This window comes from Leucopleurus acutus (assembly GCF_964270905.1).
Source record: "Leucopleurus acutus genome assembly, chromosome: 2".
In the NCBI taxonomy this organism is placed as follows: domain Eukaryota; kingdom Metazoa; phylum Chordata; class Mammalia; order Artiodactyla; family Delphinidae; genus Leucopleurus; species Leucopleurus acutus.
Window position 1 is genome coordinate 110,360,747 of NC_139143.1, and position 22,657 is coordinate 110,383,403.

A 22,657-nucleotide genomic window follows, 5' to 3' on the forward strand; every position below is an offset into this window, starting at 1 on the left:
AGAAATGCAAATCAGAACTACAATGAGTTATCACCTCACGCCAGTTAGAATGGGCATCATCAGAAAATCCACAAACAACAAACGCTGGAGAGGGTGTGGAGAAAAGGGAACCTTCTCGCACGGTTGGTGGGAATGTAAATTGATACAGCCACTATAGAGAACAGCATGGATGATCCTTAAAAACTTAAAAATAGAATTACCATATGACCCAGCAATCCCACTACTGGGCATATACCCAGAGAAACCCATAATTCAAAAGACACATGCACCCCAATGCACACTGCAGCACTATTTACAATAGTAAGGTCATGGAAGCAACCTAAATGCCCATGAACAGGCGAATGCATAAAGAAGATGTGGTACATATATACAATGGAATATTACTCAGCCAGAAAAAGGAACGAAATTGGGTCATTTGTCGAGACGTGGATGGACCTGGAGACTGTCATACAGAGTGAGTAAGTCAGAAAGAGAAAAACAAGTATCGTATATTAATGCATATATGTGGAATCTAGAAAAATGGTGCAGATGAACTGGTTCGCATGGCAGAAATAGACACAGATGAAGAGAACAAACGTATGGACACCAAGGTGAGGGAAACGGAGGTGGGGGTCGGGTGGGGGGCAGGGTGGTGGTGGTATGAAATGGGAGATTGGGATTGACATATACACTAATATGTATAAAAGAGATAACTAATAAGAACCTGCTGTATAAAAATAAAATTTAACATAAATAAACAAACAAACAAACAATATATCACAGATATTCTTTCAGGTCAGTATATTCAGATTCTCCCCATTCCTCTCTTAATGCCTGCAGTGTATTCCATAGTAAGGATGTATCATAACGTATTTAAATACTCTCCTTTTGTTAAATATTTAGGTCATCTGCATTTTGCTTGCTCTTTTAATAATACTGCAATGAAGCTCTGAGAGTGCAAACTGATGCACTAGTGAGAAATACTTCTACAGATCAGATTCTTAGAAATTATGTACCAAATTACTTTGTACTAAATTCTTAGAATTATGTACCAAATTACTTTGGTACAGATGTATTATAAATATTTATAAGTGCCACCAAATTGCTCTGCAACAACGTAAAGTTAAATGAAAAATGTCAAGAGTGGTTGATTTCTAAGCTTATGGTCTTATCTGACTTAATCAACCTGGTGATGAATCAAAAAACCTGAGTCATAATTGTAGCTCACACAGCAATGTATCACAGCAGGAAAAGACAACAGAGAGATATGAGTTACCCTGGCTGTGGAACCTACCTTTTTTAAACTGTTGAGCCTTAGGTTCTTATTTTTTAATTCAATGAATATGTATTGAATACTCAGTGTCTGGCTCTGTTCGAGGCAATGCAGCTACATTAGTGAGTAAAAGAGACCAAAGAAACCCAAAGAACAACAAAAAAACACAACAAAATCCTTACCCTTACCAGTACACATTCTAGTGGGAGAGATATACAATAAGGAACATGCATAATAAATAAGTAAATTAAACAGTATGTTAGAAAATAAGTGCTACAGGGAAAAAATAGATAAAGGTAAAAAAAACTGTGTGTGGGGGGGGGGTTGCATTTTTAAGGTGGTCAGGCCAGGCCTCACTGAAAATGACAACTGGGCAAAGCTGTGAAAGAAAGAGTAAACCAAAAGTTTATCTGGAGGGACTGTTGCAGTCCCAACCCTACCCACAAAAAGTAGCTACAAAGGCTGAAGCAGGAATGTACCTGGTCCTATTCAAAAACCAGAAAGGATTCTGCTGAAGAAGAATGAGCAGGAGGGAAGAGTAGTAGGAAATGAGCTCAGAGAGGTCAGAGGTGGTGGTAGGGTAACGGCAGGTAAACACTATAGGGTGCTGTAAGCCACTGAAAGAACTTTTTCTAATGGAATGCAGAGCCTTCTGCGTTATTCAAAATAGTCGAAAGTGGAAGCAACCCGAGTGGATAAATGAATAAACAAAATGTGGCATATACATACAATGGAATATTATTATTCAGCCTTAAAAGGAATGAAATTCTGGTACATGCCACAACATGAATGAACCTGAAGACACGATGCTAAGTGAGATATGCCAGACACAAAAGGACAAATGTTATGATTCCATTCACATGAGGTACCCAGAATAGGCAAATTCAGTGAGACAGAAAGTAGAACAGAGGTTACCAGGGACTAAGGGGTGGGGAGAAACGAGTTACTGTTTAATGGGTACAGAGTTTCTCTTTGCTGTGATGAAAAAGTTCTGAAGATAGAGGTGATGGTTGCACAACACACTAAAGGTACTTAATGCCACTGAACTGTATACTTCAAAATAGTTAAAATGGTAAATTTTATGTTGTATATTAGAGAATGAGCTATTCTGAATGACTTTTCCAGATATTTGTCTTTTTTTCTGAGAAATTATTTTAAAGAGTTATTTTGATGGACTTCTTCTAAATACGTATTTCTTTTTCCTATAAAACTGAATATAGTGAATATTCCTAGTAATACATTATAAATAATAATTGTACTCTACTATAAAAGTGTTTCCCCTAGGAGCACCTTAAAGTTCAGAGAACGATTAATTAAACGGTTCCCTAGCACTCTGATTTATTTAGGTAATGTCAGCCATATGTACTGTTCTCTGCACCTAGCTGCTTACTGTGGCTTTCACTGATATCCAATACCCCTCCACATTACTTGGTGCAACGTGCTGGGAAACCTCAAAACCAAGCTTGTAATGATGTGTATAAATAGCAACTGGAGTTACTGAAATCCTTAGGTACTCTTCTATGCACAAATGTCTTAGACTCAGCATTAACTTTTCTTTACTCCGTGGCTTTTGATAATGTTGGACAAAACTTCCAATTATGACATCAGCCATGGTAAGCCAGTGATAATTTTTCCAAATTAAAGATTTGTAAAAACATGTATTTTTTTTTCTGGGTTGAATTAAGACTAAAAGCCAAGGGTTCCTTTCACTGAAAACCAGTTATTAAGTTCTTAATAACAGTCTATTTTTAAATTTTTTAAATATAAATTTATTTTATTTATTTATTTTTGGCTACGTTGGGTCTTCATTGCTGCGCACAGGCTTTCTTTGGTTGTGGTGAGCGGGGGCTACTCTTTGTTGCGGTGTGCTTCTCATTGTGGTGGCTTCTCTTGCTGCAGAGCATGGGCTCTAGGGACAGGCTTCAGTAGCTGTGGAGCACAGGCTTAGCTGCTCCACGGCATGTGGGATCTTCCCGGACCAGGGCTGGAACCAGTGTCCCCTGCACTGGCAGGCGGATTCTTAACCACTGAACCACCAGGGAAGTCCCAATAACACTCTAGTATTGAGGATCCTGGATTGCTTTACTGGGGCAATGAATGCTTTGAACCACAATATCTTTACCAATAAAAATATTCCCCCAGAAATATCACTTCTTGATAAATCCTACTTCCTATGAATTTACTATAATAAAACATCAAAATATTCTACACATAAATATGATTTAAATAAAAGAGAGATTACATGAAAGTATGCTGTTTACGAAGATTTACTTAGGCTTCTTTAAACATTAAAATATGCTCGCTTACTGAAAAGGTAAAAATTTTATTAAGTTACAAAGTACTATTTTAATGCCCACATTATAACCTGCAAGTAGTTATTTCTTAGGGTTTCTCCAGTCTATATAAATATGCCATTGCTGAGGGAGTTTATAAAGGAATAAGATATAAAATCTCCTATCTCAAAGAAGCTTACATTATTTGATTATTAGGTAACACAAAAGGCAAACTGATCATAAAGTAGGACACATTTATTTGTGATGGCCAAGTCTCAGTTTTATCATGCCTCTTTGCAGGAGAAAGGAATCTTTATTTTCAAGTAAGCCAGATGGATAGAAAACAATCAGATGTTACAAAGAAGTGATGGATGTTTGTTGAATTAAAAAAACAAAATAAAACAATGTTAAAAAAATGATAGAAAGACAAAATAAATGAGAAAAAGCCAAGTCTAACTTAGAATACCCTAAGTCAGAAAGAGACAGAAGAGGAATTTATTAACAGTGGACCAAAAGTACAGAAGTCAAAGAAACAGCTCCAAGTGGAGGAGAAAACAATACAAGAATCACAGAATAGACAACAGTGATATGGAACATGGTCACAGAGTAAAAAAACTTAAACAAGCAGGGGTGTAACTGATAACTAAAATAAGACTTTCCAAAATGAAACCAAAATAAGAGCAAAAAAGTTAGGTCCTTTCTGAGACTAAAAGTGAAGTTATCAGGACTGGCCAGAAGTATACTAAAATTCAAACATAAAGGCTTTAAAGGGAAGGGCGGCTTTGGACTAAGATGAAAGGGACAGCATTAGTGTGGTAACACTATGACAAAGTGAGCATATCACAGACCATAATCATGATCTATTTATTCCACGTGGCTGTACATACAGATCCCAAATCTCTCCTCACTAGGCTCAAGCCATGTGTGCCTCTGTATTGTTGGCGTATTCTATGTCTGTGTAAAGACACAAGTGAGGGAAAGTAGGAGAAAGGGCTAAGAGGATTCTTCAATGGAGAAATCTCATGGCCCTTTTTACTCTTGGGTAGTGACAATAAAGGGGCTACTGAAAATCTATCAAAGATGGAGTTTTAAGCTCTGTTTTATTCCTGAAATCAAGCCCTGTAGGTGGCCACCTACTTTGCCAAGGGAGCAAAGCAGCACCTAGAGCTGTAGCTCTGACTGCAGCACCTGGAGCTAAGTGAGAAAACACTTCTGTAATACTTGTGCCACCTAAATATTTACCAAATATATTCACATTTTCTGTACTTCCCTTTTTGTTTCCTGGCTTTAAAATAAACATGACAATATATAACACTCATTGTTGAATAAGTCCAAAGTACTTTGCATAACCAACACTTTTCATTTTTACAGATCCTTAAAAAGAAAGTGGAGACGTACATAATAAATATACATGACTAAGAGTAGAAAAACTGAAGACTTACCTATAACACTTTGAAAACAAATCCAGTAATTATACTCCTTATTTTATAAACTATCAGACAACATTCCTTCAATAACAGCAGTTGAAAAGAATCTCCATATACAACACAAATTACAGAGGACCATAAACATAAGCATGTAGAGAATTCTAGAGTTGTGCTGTCCAATACAATAGCCACTAGTCACATGGTTATTTAAGGTCAAATTCATTAAAATTAAGTAAAATCTAAAATTCAGTTCCTGAACTGTACTAGCCATATTTCAAGAATACAATATCCACATGTGGCTACTATACTGGACAATGCAGACACAGAACATTTCCATCATGGCAGAAAGTGCTATTGGACAGTGTTATTCCAGAGTAATGGTATCTGGAACTGGAGAGACAGCCCACACGATAGCCATCTGTTACTAATCTTCAAGATTTTCAGATATGAACTATTCGTAAAGTCACAATAGACACATAACCTAAATAGTAACCCTTAGGTCTGTAAGAGTCTTATAAAATCATACAATAACAATAATTCTCATCTTTTGCTTTTTCTTTTTCATTTGGCCTGCCATATTCCCATTTGGTTAATAGACTATATTGATCAGCACCACAATTCACTTGGCTCGAGATGTTATGTGTCTTGGGTGAGTGGCAATCTGCAGCACTATTGTGCCGCTCTTCCACTGTTTTCATCAGTAATATGAAAGTTTATGTTTTGTTTTTACAGGTACAGATCCTCCTATACCATCAAAATACTACCAAATGGTAAATTATTTTAATTTAAAGAGACTAATGTTATATTTGCATGTTTAAATATTCATCTTACATCGGAGATTCCAATTATCTATATCTTCTATGGCTTTCTTCAGATGGACTTTATTTGCAAAAGATTTTTGATAGTAGTATTTGAAACTTTAAAGTCCTGTCAAATAAGAAAAATAAATTTCTATTTCAAAGACTTACTTTTTATTTTTTTCTTCCAGTTTCATTGAGATATCATTGACATGCAACACTAAGTTTAAGGTGTACAGCATAATGATTTGACTTCCATACACCATGAAATGATTATCACAGTAAGTTTAGTGAACATCCATCACCTCATACAGATACAAAATTAGAGAAATAGAAAAAAAATTTGTGTGTGTGATGAGAACTCCTAGGGTTTACTCTCTTAACAACTTTTCTATATGACATACAGCAGTGTTTTTATATTGGTCATGTTGTACATTACATCCCTGGTACTTATTTATCTTATAACTGGAAATTTACAGTACCTTATGACTACCTTAATCGAAGGCAGTCCTCCTTTATAAAGACTTACTTTTTAAAGCAATTTTGTGGGTTCAGAAACTAAGCGAAGCCTTAAAATTATGTTAAATATTCAGACAACAGTTCTCCATTTCACATTCTGAAGATGATTTAAGCTTTTATATAACCATGTAAAAACTTACTTCAAAATTAAGGTCTCGAATCAAGATATCTCCATTTGGCGTTGCTAAAGGAACATGATCAAATCTATAGAGGAAATTAATAAAAAGAGAATAATTTTACATTAAACACTAAGCAGATGTAGCTAAAAGAGAAAGGCTACTGTGTAGTTTAACAGATGTTTATGGTGCTAAAGAACCCTTTTCTGTACGTACTTTATAATGTTATCTGCATTGATGATTTCTCCAACACCAGGTATCAAGGGAATGCCTTGTGTTCCTTCAATACATTAAATGGAAAAATCAGTATTAAAGCATCATGTCATGTCAGCAAAAACTTATGTGACCTAGTGCATTCATATTTACCTTTTTCCTGTTGTGAGACCATGGTGCGTTCATATTTGCCCTGATTTAAATCCTTTAGTACTTGCATTAATTCTGTAATCCGAGCAGTAAAGCTGAAGAAAAAAAGAAGTCATAATCAAAACTCCAAAGGCTATATCTTTAATTTTTATTATTTATTTTGAATATAATTGACATATAACATTAAGTTCATATTTTTTACTTTATACAAATCTAACTGAAGTTTCTAAACTTATCATTTAGTTTAAATGAGATAACTTAAAAGACATCTCATCAACATAAAGTATTAGTACACGTTTTATTATTATGCTTCAATAGGAGAGGAGGAACATGCGGCTAAGAAAAGAGGTCTCATAGGATCCCACCTCAACAGATACTTCATTAATAGGCAAATCAAGAAGGTTCTCTGCCACTAGAATTTTAAGGAATTTTCTAGTAAATACTATAAAAGGACTAATGCTAGTGCATTCCTTAGGTCCAGGAAGCATGGACCCTGAGTTCCTGCTGGAGCGAGTTATAAAGCCTTGGATAAAGTTGGCTTTTCTCTCTGAGGACATCATTTATTTTAAGTATGCCAAATGCACACTACTTCCCTGCAAACATGGAAGAATTTGGAGGATTCCTCTCTTTCTTCCTCTGAAGAGGGAAAAAAGATGAAGTGTTCTTAATATTAGAGAGAAATCACTGTGGTGATAGAAATCAAAACTAATGACAAGAATTTGAGGAGGAGAAGAATGATATGATGGTCGAAGAGAAAGCACTCTAACCAGAGAAGCAAACAGGATCATTCTGTGAATAACAAGCAGAAACTTCCTAAAGGAACAGAAGCATCCCATATGCTAGGAGCTGTAAAGGCATGAGAAAGTTATTAACAAGTAGGAAGAATGTCAGCATTCTCAAGAGAGAGACTCCTCATAGTAGTTTATAACTTCTTCTGTCTTGCCATGAAGACCTTAACTGCCAAAGGAGTAGAGAAGAAGGAACACAGGAAACAGGCAGACTAATCACAGGCCTGGGAAAGATCCAAAGACATCTAATTTCTTCAGATGACCTGAAACTTACGGTGCTCTTTTTTTACATTATTGTTTTTTTGACACCATACCAAGCCCTTTATATTAGACCCTGAAATTTTGAAATATTTAACTCCATTTGATGGTCTAAGAACAATTTTACTAGACACCCTGACCATATTTACAACTGGACCTACAGCTACCATAAGGTAACTTTTCACTTTTTTCATTAAAATCAACTTCATCCTTGTTTATCTTTTGCTGAGTTGCCAGGTATCAAAGACCTAAGGACAAAAAAGTCTGGTAGGGGACAAAAAAGTTCAAACGAGAAAATTCTATTCACTAGCTTAATTTTCTGTGAATCAAGGAAAGACTGCCCCAGTTTGACATTTCCCAGCTTACTGAATACCAGTGTCCACAGAACAGACAACTTGAGAACAACTAACCTAGTTTAAGGCTCCAAACAGCTATCTTAAGGAAACATGGAAAGTTCACTATCAAAGAAAAATCTTCCTACTTTTCTATCAAAACCAGCTTGCAAGAGCAAGAAATACGGGGCTTCACTGCCCCTTATCTCAACCTCATCTGGGCACAATTATTAAGGATAACATATTTGAAAAAAAATTATTCTCTGCAATTGCTCATTATTACTAATCTTACTTACCCAGCCAATCTTGTCATTTCACGGCCAGCCAAAACTATTCGACCCAGAGCTTGAGACATTCGCAAAAGCATTCTTCCACTTTGGTAGTAATCCTGACAAAGAAATAAATATTAGTTTTCACTTATATTTCTAAGATTAAAACTAGCTTTTCTTTATTGTTATATTTAAAATTTCAATTGAGTATGACTACTACTACCACTTTACCTCCAGAAGTTCTGAATGTGAGCTTTTGAGATGTCGAGGATGAGACAAATCTAGGAAAGGACGACTGACAACTACATAACCAACCACAGTGGCAAAATCTGAAACAGAACAGTTAAAAACATCAACAATACTTCACTTTTCCCACAAATTCCATTCCACTATCTCTTTTAAAGCATACTTACATTTGGCAATTATGCTATCAATGAAGCCCATAGAAAACCGAAACAAAATGAAATTATGTAGGTGCTCCACCTGGCAGAAAGCAAAAACAAAAAATATATACACTTTCTGTATATTAAAAAAATGAATCTATCATGAGGACAAAAGAAACTAAATAATTTTTGTATTCAACAAGTATTAACTGAGTGCCTGTGATTACATTATATACATCACATTTCATTGAGCACAATGCTGATCTCAGAACAGTTGCCAAACAAATACTTCATGAAACCATTTTTATGCAAACAGAATGGAAACTACTTAAAGAATATCAATGTGGTGTCCCTTGCATGTAACAGTACAATGACACTGTATTCATAATATTGTCAGATACATACATGTCAAAATTGATCAATAATCAAAAGAAAAAGAACAGAAAGATGAGCTAATTTAGGTGAAACACCAGCTGTCTGGAGATAGCACTCAATGCTTTGCCTTAGTTGGAAACCTCTGGTCTGTGCTTTCTCTAAGAATTATATTACACTCAATTTGAACCAAGCGCTAGTGATGCTGCACAGCTCGAGGCTGTAGCTTTAATCTCAGCATGCATTATCTCAAAATTACAAGTCTAAAAATGTATTTTATTCTGCATTTTTAATGTTCTTGACTTTTCCATCTATCATATTACTCAAGGCCCTGCATGATCCGGCACTGGTCTCTATCTTAAACCTCATCTGCTTCTACTTTGCTCTTTCTCACTGAGCTCCAGAAATATTGGTTCCTCAAACATGCTTCTGCCTTAAGGCTTTTCTCCTGCTGTTCCCTCTGCCAGGATTACTGTCTTCCTAGATATTTATATTCTGTGACTAACTCCCTTACTTCATATGGGCTTCTGATAAAATGCCACCTCTTCAAGAAAGACCTTCTTGCCATCCCTTATCTAAAATAGCTAGGCAACAGCCCCCATCATACTCTACCACTTTATTCCATTTTATTTTGGGTCACAAAATTCACTACAACCTGAAATCATATATTGTAAAATATCCAGTTGTTTACTTGTTTATTGTCTCCCCCACTAAAATGTGGATTTCCTGAGTACAGGGTAGCTTGCTCTTAATATCTTCTGTAAAAGAACAATGGCTAGAACATGTATCAATGAATGACAGATGTTACATACTGAGCTCAATGCTGGAGATACAACAATGAATAAAGCAGACAGGGTCCCTGAGCTCATGGAATTCACATACTAATGAAAGAGACAAACTAGTAAACAAACAAAATAATTATAAATCACAATGTACGCTTTTAAGGAAACAGATCATTAAAATGGGAAAATAACTGGTGCAGGCCATCAGAGAAGACAAGGCCTCAAAAAGGTGCTAACTTTTGGGCTGAAATCTAAAGGATAAGCATGGGCAAGCCATGTGAAGAGCGAACTAGTTAACAGCAGTCCCCTAGAACATTACCTTAAATGCATTTTATCAGTGAATACTATCAAAGTTCAGTCATGTTAAATATAAAAAAGGTAAAAATTCAATTTCTGAAATAATTTAAAATAACTTCTTTAACCTTTAAAAATCACCTCAAATATGTATTTAATTTCAAAAACTTCCACTAAAATGTAAGCTCCTTAAAGGGAGGATGTGGCCCATCACACACACCACTGTTATCACACTAATCACCTGGACAAGCACAGACACCTAGATGGTGCTCCGTATCTTTAGAATGAATAATCAATAAAATTAATTAAATTCAAATTTTCCAAGTGGCAAGTAAATAAAAACCAAGGTATAGTTTTCATAAGAAACAACGTTTATATTCTAAATCAAGGGTCAGCAAACTATGGCCCACAGTTCAAATCCAGCCTGTCACTTATTTTTGTAAATAAAGTTTTATTAGAACATAGCCACATCCATTCATTTACATACAGAATATGGTTACTCTTGAGTGGCAGAACTGAACAGTTGCAGCAGAGACCATATGGCCTGAAAAGCCTAAACTATACATGTATTATCTTGCCCATTACAGAAAATGTTTGCTGAACTGTGCTCACAGTATATCCATAAATGCTACAGGAACAAATTCTTTCTGTAATAATCACTAAATTTATCACTAAATAAGACTCCTAAGTAACCGCTTTAAAAGTACAGACAATTATTTTAATAAAACCTACCCATTTTTATAGTTGGGCAGCTTAATACAATGATTTGATTTTAGGAAAACACAGTATAGGTTTTTAGGAAAGCACAGTATAAAAATTCTTCACAGTTAGTTATTTTAAAAATAAATACTTTAAAGATCAAAGGTATATGTATGTATCTTGGCAAAGGCCCCCAATCTTTTTTCCATAAACACATGAGCCTCCAACATGTTATCTTACCAGTTTTCGGAAGACTGAGTGGATTGTCTGCTTTTCTCTTTTATTTCCATTGTAAAAGGCAATTTCTTCACTATTAAAGAAAATAATTTAGCAATTAATTTTAATGTTACCTAAGCCTGAAAAATAACTGAAATACCGTATTTAATGACTGAATAATTGTATATAACTGGACATTTTGTGACTATGAGCTTATTGGGTACATCTCAAGCCACTATCTGTACCTAGCTCAACTGATCAGAGCGCAGGGATACGCACCTGACTGGATCACAGACTGCACTACCGACATATGTTCCATATGCCATATATAGCCTGGCTGGAAAAGATGTGCTGGGTTAATTCTCAGAAATGTGAACAAAGAAATAAGAAATATAATAAGAAATAAGAAGTAAGAAGGAAATTGCCATGACATATAGGAAGGCAGGACTAGGGCAGCCATTACTACAAACTGAGTACAGATCTAACCAAGGGAGAGGAGAAAACAACAGTTAGAAAAAACATAAGGTAGTGATGCCATGACATGCAGCCTTTAAAAGACAGAAAAGCAAACTAAGTCCTGCCCGCCTCACAGTGCCAGCTCCCAGGAGCCCTAGCTGAACAGTTGTTCTTATTCTTGGAACCCCAGCATAGCCTCGCAACTCCTCTTTCTTTGAGCTGATTTGAATGGGTACACAGGGGCCACAAGGATCTTAACTAGGAAAAAAGGGTCATTTTATGGATGAAAAAAGGTTAAATATAGTTAACTAAATTTGCAGAAGTCATGGAGCTGGCAGGTCAAATAGCTGAAATTATAACTCGTATCTGACACTAAAGTCTAGTTTTCCACTCTATTCAGTATAATGTAAACTCTCCCAGCAAAGTACCTCTTACAGCAGAGGAAAGTAAAGATTTACATAGGCATCTAGAAGGCACAGTTAAAACAGCTCTTAATAAACACACAATATTTCTTTAAAGTCTCTTTTTTCCCTTAAAAACTTATGTGAGTTTTATATTCTAGTCCAAAATGTACCTGTATTTTTTTCCATCATAAAAACAAGGTAGCCCCTACCTCAACCAATTCAAGTAAAATTAACTTTCCATAAAGTTGCTTCGTGTTTGACCTGCCTTTCACAATTTCCCTTACACAATAATACAGGGCCCCAGGGTATCAGAATCCCAGTTTAACACAATTCTATACCTATAATTTGTTTTCTTACTTCCTTTTACCTCCTCTGCACATTTAAGTCAGTGGAGAAAGATGAGGTGATAATTCTACTTCTCCTGAACGTTTTAGCCTAAACCTAAAACCTGAAAGAACAGAACATCCCAGAATACTGACAACTGCCTATCCAACATTTATTCTCTTCCATGTCCTTCTTCCTAAGAGAACCCCAATTTTCTTCAAGTTCTCTATCCTTTTCTATGCATCCAAACGGTTGAGGAATGGCCTCAACTCCATCCACAGGGGAAGAGTTCCCAATGGTCTAAGCCAATCACTTTGCTGTAATTGCTTTAGTGATAATTCTGGCCAATGAGATGTGAAAGAAAGTCTGTTGTGGGGCTTCTGGCGAAGATTCCTTGCTCTCTTAAAGAGACAGCAGAAATGGTCTGTTTTTGTTTCTGGACTTTTTGCAGGGGAGGAGGGCTGGCGAGATCTAAAACTGCTTTTGCCATCTTGTGATCACAAAGAGAACTAGCCAGAGGAAAAGGGTAACATACAGAGGAGGAGAGAGCCAAGAGAAGACCCAGACACCCCGATCATGCTGCGCCTGGAACTGCTCTATCTTTAAGAGTTTTTATGTGAAGTAGTAAATGTCTTTATTGTTGCAGCCACCTGAGTCAGGGTTTTCTGTTTCTTGCAATGGAAAGCATCCTAGCTGATACCATCTTTCATTCACTTGGCAGATCACCTCTCTACTCAACCTTCTATTCTTCTGTCTCCCTACAGCACAAAAACCCTATTTAGAACTGGTACTATTTTAGCAATCCAAGGAAATAAAGGAAGAGGGAACTGTTAAAAGAATAATTTCCTAAATAATTCTGTAATGCCAACAGGGTAGTAAATAAATATTAGGACCCTCAAGATGACTTAAGGTTGACAGATCATCAATATGGGAGAAAATGTATTGAGCACTTGCTACATATTAAAAACAGTGCTGGAAGCTTTATATATATTTCATATTTAATCCTCATGACAACCCTATATTATCTACCTAGCATAAACAAGAAAAGTGAGGCTATAAATAACTTGCCAAAAGTCATATATAACTGATAAGTGGAAAAGGTAGCTTTTGAAACTAGTCAGGCTGGCTCTAACACCCAATACTTCCTTCTTTGGATTTTTAAACTGTCTGGAAAATAGGTAGAGACACATGCAGTGAGACTGAATTAACTTTGAGTAGTCCAAATACAGTCTCGAACAAAAAACATTTGTGGATAAATTGAGACAAAATTTTCTTTGAAGAAGTAAATTTGAATTTAAATTGTTTTTTTGACTTTGCTTAAAGTGAAATCAACAGAAAGTTAGTCAATAGAAGACATGAAGAGGTAAATCAGGGATACTAAACAGTTAACAAGAAACAGGGTTAGAAACGTAGAGGATTACTACTTTATAAAACCGATATCCTTCATAATGTATATTTTCAAAAGAAGTAAATACACACAGACATAATTTCAGTAACAGTGTTACTAGACTTTTTGGAGTCAGCTTACAGGACTTCAATAGCCATACAAAGGAATTTTTAGTACAGCCAAATACATTTAATACATTTGTACACACCTGTTTGTGATGAGCCGAGAATTAACGTATCTATACTCTCCTTCAAGCTTTTGCTCAGTTATTGTCATCTTACCAATGGGTCTTCTAATTCGAGTTAGGAATAGCCCAGAAACAAGCAAGTAGGCCATCATGCTTGCTGGGCCCTGTTATTATTGGGAGAGAAAGATATACAAAGGTCAAGGATATAATAAATTCACTGAATGCAACACACACAATTTATTATAATTAACTCCAGTTACTTTGAGAGAAATTACTCTTTTGACTAATTTTTTCCCTTAATTGTTTCTTTTCTGAGAAATTACACACTGGGTCTTCTTTGTTTTTACTACTCATCTACTCCTCCTCCCACCACTCTTTCCCCCGCTCTCCCAAATTTGCTCACTTAAAAACTCCTAATTGTAGTCCCCACTCTTTTTTACAGCACCTAAAACTCTTCTGATGGAACTCTTCTCGACACTCTCTTAATTCCACAATAACTCGCAAACCTCTTTTTCGCCTTTTCTTTGAATGTTAATACTCCCTGAGGTTTTCTCTTTCACTCCCTTCTCCTCCCAAATTTATACCTCTAATCCCATCACTCTTAAGAATCCAAGATGTTATTTCCAAATACTTACTGTACATCTGAAGCTTACTACTCTGTAGAACCTCAAGCTCAATTCCCCCAAATGAGCTCAATCTGCCTTTCCCTTCTCCTGCGTCTTGCTTCTAGCTGCCGTACTTTCTAATGTGGTAAAGTACCTCATCACGCATTGACCCTTCCAAGAGAGAAGCTTCAAGCTTGCCTTTCCAAGCTCATCGAAGGTACTTCCCTCATTCCCATATATATATCCTATGTTCTGCCATACTGAAATAACTGTTTCCTGAACATGCCTTTCAATGAAGTTGTTCTTATGTCTGGCAAGCCTGACATGTCTAATGGAGGCCTACTCATCATCCTCAAAGCAGTGGAAATATCACCTCCAATTCTTCTGGACAATAAATACATTTCCACACTTCCATTACTGGACTTATCACTTATTACAATTGTCTGAATATCTACCCTTTCACCAGATCATAATCCCTCTTCAGTAGGAACTGTGTCTTACTCATCTTTTTATTCAGACAGTGTGTATGGAATATAGTGTGTATTATTTTTAAATTCAATATGATTGATTCAATGCATTTCAACAATTACTAGAAGTATGGGCAAAAGAGATAACTAAAACATAGTTTCTACCTAAGAAATACAAAATCAGAACACATGGAGATATATTTAAATATAAATATAATACTTAAGTATTATAAACATGTAATAAGTACCATCAAAATATTACAATATATCGGTAAGAGGCCTTAAGCCTATTCACTTGTTTACAGTAAAAACAAGTTTTAAGAATGATTAAACCTGGCTTACGAGATATCAAAAGGTTAGGAAGATAGACAAGAAAATTAAAATAAAAAACTGCTTTCCCCAATGTTTTGGAACAGAACAAAAATCACTAAATAAATTATTTATTAATCAACTACAGAAAGTATATACATACACATGTACATATACACATAAAACAACCACACTATTATATGACTGTTATAAATATATAACAATAATACTACATATTAAATGAGTAAAGTTAGACTTCAACGAGAATACTCAGAATATAAAGGTCATTCTTATTAACACAAATGTCAGAGAGACACCTAATAAGGCTCATGGGATAGTCAACCATTCATATTATTATAAAATATTCTTGAAACTGTTATGGCCACTCTAAAAGTATTTAAACATTCAAATTGCATAGTAAAATAGCTGTCTCCAAATTTCTTTTTAGACATTACTTTGCAACAATAAATACATGTATGTTCAATGTTTAAGCACTTCTGGTTGTTAAAGCCACAAAAATTTTCCAAGTGTCTGGCTTAAGCAAAATTAAAAAGCTAAATTAGAAAACTTTAAAAATCTCTAGTACAGTATTATTTTATAACCAGACTTTATTACCTACACTTGTAAAAAATGCATTCTTTGAGATACATAAAAATTCTTACAAACCATCCAGCTATTCACAGCACAGTACTGTAGCCATTTAGAAGACAGAATAAAAGTAAACTTACCTGAGCTCCTATTGCACTCGTTAACTTGAAGATATACAAAACTATGTCTAAAAATGGCTGTAAAATAAACATCAGAATTAACATTCAGAATTAAAAAGAACTAGACTGATTAAAAAAAAAAAAAAAGAACTAGATTGCCTAGACTGATAGCCAATAAACATGTTAAATACAAAATGCTATTCGACATTTATAATTGTCAACATGCAGAGTTCCCACTATGTATAATGTACTGTAACAGTATGCAGCTCAATGAATACATAAAAGACACAGTTCTTACTCTCAAGAAACCCAAAATGGAGACAGCCTGACCAATGTCTACTGACCATCAACTGGGAAAAGTATTTACCACTTTCCATCAACTAAGGTAGCTCTACTGTGATAATTAGCCATTACTTACTTAGCAATTTCTCAATGTAGTATAAAGACACTGAATAAAATGACCTGAGTTTTAACCCCAAATCTACTAACAGCTTTTCTGGTTTCTATATATCGTCACCTGAAAAATGAGAGACTCTTTCTGCTCTTAACGTTGTCTGATTTTATCACAACATCTACATGCTGAAATATGGTGAGTGAGCTTATGAATCTAATTTTCTGACCTAAAACTCAAGCTTCTAGAACTAAAATAATACATTAATGTACTGCTCCTCACACAGAGACAACTCAACTGACATACCAAAAGTTGTACATATTTTGAACTGTTTTTCAAGAAACCCAAACTGTGTTCATTTACTTTAAGTCCATAGCCACTCCTTTCTGACTATATTAGGATAGGTGGCTTCGTTTATTAATTGGCTTGTACTAAGATGAACCTTTTCTTTCTTGTCTTACGAATTATCAAGAAGTTAGATATATTTAGACATATACTTAGATATGTAAAATTCAAGTACACTTAAGTTACTGACAAAAATAATGACTCAATTGAAGTCAGAGTTCAAACAATCAGATATTTTATAAACTAAATATACTGTCATATATAGCACCACTACAATCAATTAATTTGATAATATTTTTCTTTACGGCAGCTGTGACAAGTCCTGAGCTATGGACCTACTCAAGTGCCAAGATGTAATAAAGAATACACAACAATGTCTACAGAATTACATGAAAAATATTATATACAGCACCTCCCCCCTACACACACACACAGAGAACGAACTAAAATGTGGTGATGGGCGGAGGGAAAAAAGCAGCTGAATTACTGAACAACTTGCAGCTGTCTGAGTTTCTGGAGTTTGGATCAGTAAAGACTTAAAGAGAGCTAAATAAAGAACAAAGTTTGGCATGAAGTGAAAAGGTGTCCTAGCAGTGGGCCTATCAAGAGGGATACAGATCGCTTTTCTTAGAACTGCCTAACCTCCTTCCATCCACATGGTTGAAATGGGAGCATTCCTATTCTTACAATGTGACCCAGCCCCTTGTAGTATATAGTTTTTTGTCTCAAGACTGGAATATTTGGATCAATTGTGGTCAGAGGCAAGATACTACAAATGGTCCAGTTTGAGACAAGCTCCGACCACAAACCAAGAGCAGTCATGTGGACTGGATGGGAAATGGGGCATCTAAGATGAAGAGTGGCGGGGGAAATGCTGGGCAGACAGACAGTCTTATAGATGCCCTCTACATGTGCTAGCCAACGCAGGAGGTAATGGCAAAGAAGATGGCTTAATGAGAAGACCACAGCAAAAACTGTAAGGGTGGTGAGATAAGAAGAGGAAGTAAGAGCTGACATAATCAGGAGGAAGAAAACTAGTTAAGGTCAGAGTCAAAAGCTTTGGCAATATTCTGGAAAGGGGGGAAAAACAGTAATTAGAAAAAACTGAAATGTACTAATATCTTGTGAAAATTTTTTGACTATTACTTAAATGATCTATTAGAGATACTGAAGCAGAGAATTGGGCAAGAATATGTCCTAGCCTAGGGTTATGAATGTGGAACTAAAAATAAATTGACCATGAATTTCTAACAACTGCCAGAAGTACACAGGTCAAGGGATAAAAATCCAAGTTTCTGTCATTTTACTGAAATCAGCCTGCAAAGTTCTTATAACATCTTTATAAGACACTAAATTCTCAGTTCTTGGCCAAAGCACTTCACACCAATAATATAAAAAATTAAGTAACTGTAGTTAAAACTATTATAACAACTCTATAATTTTCTTATAAAAGCATTAAATACTTATATGCTGCTGTTATGTGCATCAAATCAATTCCATATAAATTTGCTTAGATTCAAAGATAAGCAAATTAACAACAATAAAAATAGAAAAACTTACCTTACTAAGATTTGAATACAGATCAACTACACTGTTACAAAACTTTTCTACATCTTGTGTAAGCAGCTGGTCTGGATTAGCTATTCTGTTGTCCAGATTTCCCATTTTATAATACGTGAAAGTTCTAAAATAACAATAAGAAGATGACTTTAAAACAAACGATTTTAAAAACAAAAAAATTCACATTATACTATGTAGTGCAAATTCATAGAAACAGAAAAATCTGGAGCTGGAAGAGGCCCTAAAGATTGTCCTAATTTATTTTAGAGATGCAGATGCAAGTCTGGAGAAGGATCACTGGCCAATTAATGGAAGAGCCAGGATTAGATTCCAAATAGCTGATGTCTTTCTCTATATGCTTCTGGGTCTAAGAGCAATCCTCTTGAAAAACATATCAAATAAAAAAGAAAAACTTCTACATCTCAATATCATAAGAATTATTGTTTAAGTATTTTAAACATAAAAATAGGTTATTACTTACTGGAGATACTCCTCATAGAGGTACTTAGTTAGTCTTACTCGGAAGCACAGTTTGAGCTCATTTAACCCAAACTTCAAGAAGTTATTAACCAGAGAAATCTAAAACAAACAAACACATATTATTGGTTTTGCTTCATTTCTACTTACTAAATTATAATTTATTTCCCTATCATTGATTTTGTCTCCAAATCCTATAAATTTTTATAACTGATAGTACAAATTGATATAATTCAGTTCTGTTTTACTAAACATTTCCAAAGACACAAAGAGAACATGCTAAATCAAATGCAATTAGCTATATTACCCTTTACTTGGAAATTAATTTTAGAATATATTAATATTATTAATTATGAGAAGTACCTTGTTACCTTTTTAATTTTTTTTTGGGGGGGAGGGAGATATAAACAAGCCAAAGAGCAAATCTGTCACCTTTCTATCCAGTGTAAAGAACTTACTTTAGGAGTACTGACATTTATGCTTAGTATATCTTCTCTTTCCTGCTACCAGCACTACAACCCTAGACAACGGAACTCTATACCCACTGTATTTGCATTCGTTAAAAAAATTACTACAAGTTTTATACCAACTAATGCCATCTTCTAGATTATTTCTGGAGTCAACTTTACTACTCTTTTCCACCATTATATTAAAATTAATTCTTCCATAGTTCTGAGGTCACATTTATATAAAAATTTTCTCAAGGAAACACTGGTCTTCTGCTGAATCTCCATCTTTGATTGACATCAATGCTGCTTTTCTCAATTTTCTATTTTAAAAGGTCTTCCATGTATGTCTACCCTCAAGCTTTATTAAATCTGACATATGTTCTAATTAATTAAGTTCTATAATCAAGCTCCTCCCTTTACTCCCACACATACAATACTAAAATTCTTATCGTGCCGATAAAATAGAATAAAGGTAAGACTCAAGCTAAGAAAATTACTTATGATTTGGACCACTTAACGTTTATTTTTAGTAAATTCGGACAATAAATTCCAATTAAATTACATTACATTACATTAGTGGTTTGAGTTACTGTAACAGTTTATGGACTACAGCAATGATTCTCACCCAGGATTTCTGCCCTCAGCTCACTGCCCCACAACCTCACCTCAGCCCCCCACAGGCCACTTGGTAATGTTTGGAGACACTGAAGACATTTTTTTTGTTGTCACAACTGGGGGAGGGGTACTATTTCCATCTAGTGGGATGTTACTAAATATCTGAGAAACCCTGGCCTAATGGTCAAAGAAAAAAATCATCTACACTTGTATACACCTACATATGTATGCAAAGAAACTGATCCAAACATAATTCCTTTAAATTTTTCTATCTAGTGTAAAGGTTTGCCCACTGAAAAACTCCACTATAAGTTACAAAACTAAACTTGAAAAAACTTAGTATATAAATCTTCAAAGAACTTAATAAGTAAAAATCCTAAAAGATTTCAGTAAGATGCAATTTTTTCCCTATGTAAAAATCTTTAAAGAATTAACACTTACGAGAGGCATGGCAGCGATGAAGTTGAATAAGTATTTCTTGAAATCTTTTCTGCTACGACCAATGATACCACTGCAAACCACCACATGCAATGCATTAGTTGCAAAAGAAGCAATATTTAACACTAAAAAAACCTCTCTAAATCTCTAAAACTATTTTTGGAAATTTTCATTGAATCAAATGAATCAATAAGAAAAAAGATGCTAAAAACATTTTCTTACAAAAACATTAACTTTTGAAATTTTGTCATTTTAAACAGCTTGCTTGGAAATCACTCTACAAACGGCAAAATTAAATAAGAATGATAGCTAGTTCTTTCCTTCGTAAAAATGGTAATTAAACAGCAGGCTTGGGCTTCCCTGGTGGCGCAGTGGTTGAGAGTCCGCCTGCCAATGCAGAGGACGCGGGTTTGTACCCCGGTCCGGGAGGATCCCACATGCCGCGGAGCAGCTGGGCCCGTGAGCCATGGCCGCTGGGCCTGCGCGTCCGGAGCCTGTGCTCCGCAACGGGAGAGGTCGCAACAGTGAGAGGCCCGCGTACCGCAAAAAAACACAAACAAACAAAAAAACCCCAGCAGGCTTACACTTAAGCAGTCACAAAAGGGTTTTTATATGATGAAACAATTAACAACTTTATAGACCCAGGAATGGATTACTGTGGATAAAACAAAGTACTATTTCTTTGTTTGCCTTTAAATATTTTAACATCCTGTCATTTGTATGAACTAATGGCAAGGAGACAGACTAATGACAGATGAGCAAATTCTTACTATAAAGGGCCAAGAGCAACCATTTTAAGCTTTGTGGGCCATAAGGTCTCTGTTGCAACTACTCAATTCTGCTACTGTAAAGCTAAAACAGCTAAGAATGAGATTGACTGTGGTCCCAAGAAAATTTTACCAAAAAAGATGGCAGTGGGATTTCAATGAAACCAGATCTTTTATCTATTTTTAATCTATTTTAAATATTTATCTGTTTTTAAAATATCCACTAAGAACTTAATTAAGGGTTCCACTACTTTTTTAAAAAGCTAGAAAGCCATTATATCATTATAAGTAAAGTATCTCTGACTACCAAATGTCTGTGGTCTAGTGCAAAGATAATGTTAATATTCCCAGAAGTAAATTAACCATATTTTGAAAAACAATGCGCTAAATGATTCAAACCTAGCTCTACACAAAAAAAATGACTCGTATACATACTGATAAATAATTTCTTTTTATGAGGGAGTAGATGAATAATGCCAAGTAATATGAACTGATCTTTTAGAGCAAAAAAGTTCCATGGTCAAATAAATTTGCAAAAATCTGAGTTAACGCTAACAAATGTCTTTACCAAAGGCCCTCTCAAAGCTCTAATGTATAATATGCATTGTAAAACTCTGAGAGGGCTTTGTAGCACTAGCATTTCCTCCATCATTGCTAAGATTCCAAAGAACATACTTTGGGAAATGTTACTCTAGACCGATAGAAAAATTAATAGTCCAATTTTGACATAGCTGCTAAAAAGTGTTAAAAAAAATTTTTTTTAAAGCTGAACTAGAAAAAAGTTAAAATAGAGCCACACAAAAATGTTGTGTGAGCAATAAGAATATTAGAGGTGAAAAGTAATTAAGTACAAAAGTTTAGAGGTTTAAATTAAAATTATTTGAACCAAACTTTACATAAAACCAAAGTGCTTTAGTGCTGCCCAAGCTGTGAAACACACAAGATTATCAAACTTTGGTAAAGCACATGCCATCATTCAGCAATGGTTTACCACTGGAGTAGCAGCTACAAATTTAAAAAATGGTTTCTTGAATAAAGCTTTATTTCTGCTTATTATCCCGCTGCAAAAGAAAAATAATCATCAATAAAGTAATTTTAGAGTAGTCGCAATCATAGTTACTTCTAAAACATACAGGAATCTTAAGATAGTTTGGTAATTTTAAAATGCTACTTATAGCCAAGTGGTTAAAAATAAAAGATATATTTATGATTACATACGGCAGTATAAGGGAACAAACTTTGCCACCCCAAAACGTGTTTCTTTGGCATAAGGATTACTTTAGGCTGATTATTTTTAAGAAACAGAAGCCTCAGGAAGTCTTTCTTTTTGCCTCCCCCTTAGCTGCCTAAAGAATTTAGATAAAAGGGCCTGCTCCCAGAATAGAGCTATGACCAGAGATATCTGCAAAGCATATGGGCTAAGCGTGTGTGGGGAAAGTAGGCAGGACCTAGAGATCAGAGTCCACGCTGTGTCCCAGAGCCTCCACGTGGCCCAGCAAACATTTGTTTACCAAACATTTGCTTTTCCATCTTCATGTGAATTGCCTTCCTCCCCTGTGAAGTCCCAAACCCCTACCCCCAACATCCTCTCTGTCGTTAGCTGAAGATGGTATTCAACATGAGGGCTTC

At 35.2% G+C, this 22,657-nt stretch overlaps 1 protein-coding gene across 3 annotated transcripts in view; it reads right to left on the reverse strand.

The window, feature by feature from the left end:
- Positions 1–22,657, reverse strand: part of ABCD3 (ATP binding cassette subfamily D member 3) — an 85,404-nt gene that overhangs the window by 21,919 nt on the left and 40,828 nt on the right. Inside the window, exons 5-18 of one of the 3 annotated variants that reach the window (XM_082832413.1) lie at positions 20,265–20,334; positions 18,764–18,861; positions 18,283–18,406; positions 16,008–16,064; positions 13,920–14,062; positions 11,165–11,234; positions 8,808–8,877; positions 8,626–8,723; positions 8,422–8,513; positions 6,751–6,842; positions 6,601–6,664; positions 6,409–6,472; positions 5,784–5,879; positions 1,695–4,899 (exon numbers count right to left, since the gene is read on the reverse strand). In XM_082832413.1, the coding sequence (XP_082688539.1) occupies positions 5,823–5,879; positions 6,409–6,472; positions 6,601–6,664; positions 6,751–6,842; positions 8,422–8,513; positions 8,626–8,723; positions 8,808–8,877; positions 11,165–11,234; positions 13,920–14,062; positions 16,008–16,064; positions 18,283–18,406; positions 18,764–18,861; positions 20,265–20,334 (1,099 nt within the window). In that variant the 3' untranslated portion in view covers positions 1,695–4,899; positions 5,784–5,822. Of the gene's footprint in view, positions 1–1,694; positions 5,880–6,408; positions 6,473–6,600; positions 6,665–6,750; positions 6,843–8,421; positions 8,514–8,625; positions 8,724–8,807; positions 8,878–11,164; positions 11,235–13,919; positions 14,063–16,007; positions 16,065–18,282; positions 18,407–18,763; positions 18,862–20,264; positions 20,335–22,657 lie in introns of those variants that run through there. The other 2 variants (XM_082832412.1, XM_082832411.1) reach the window with 2 other exon arrangements.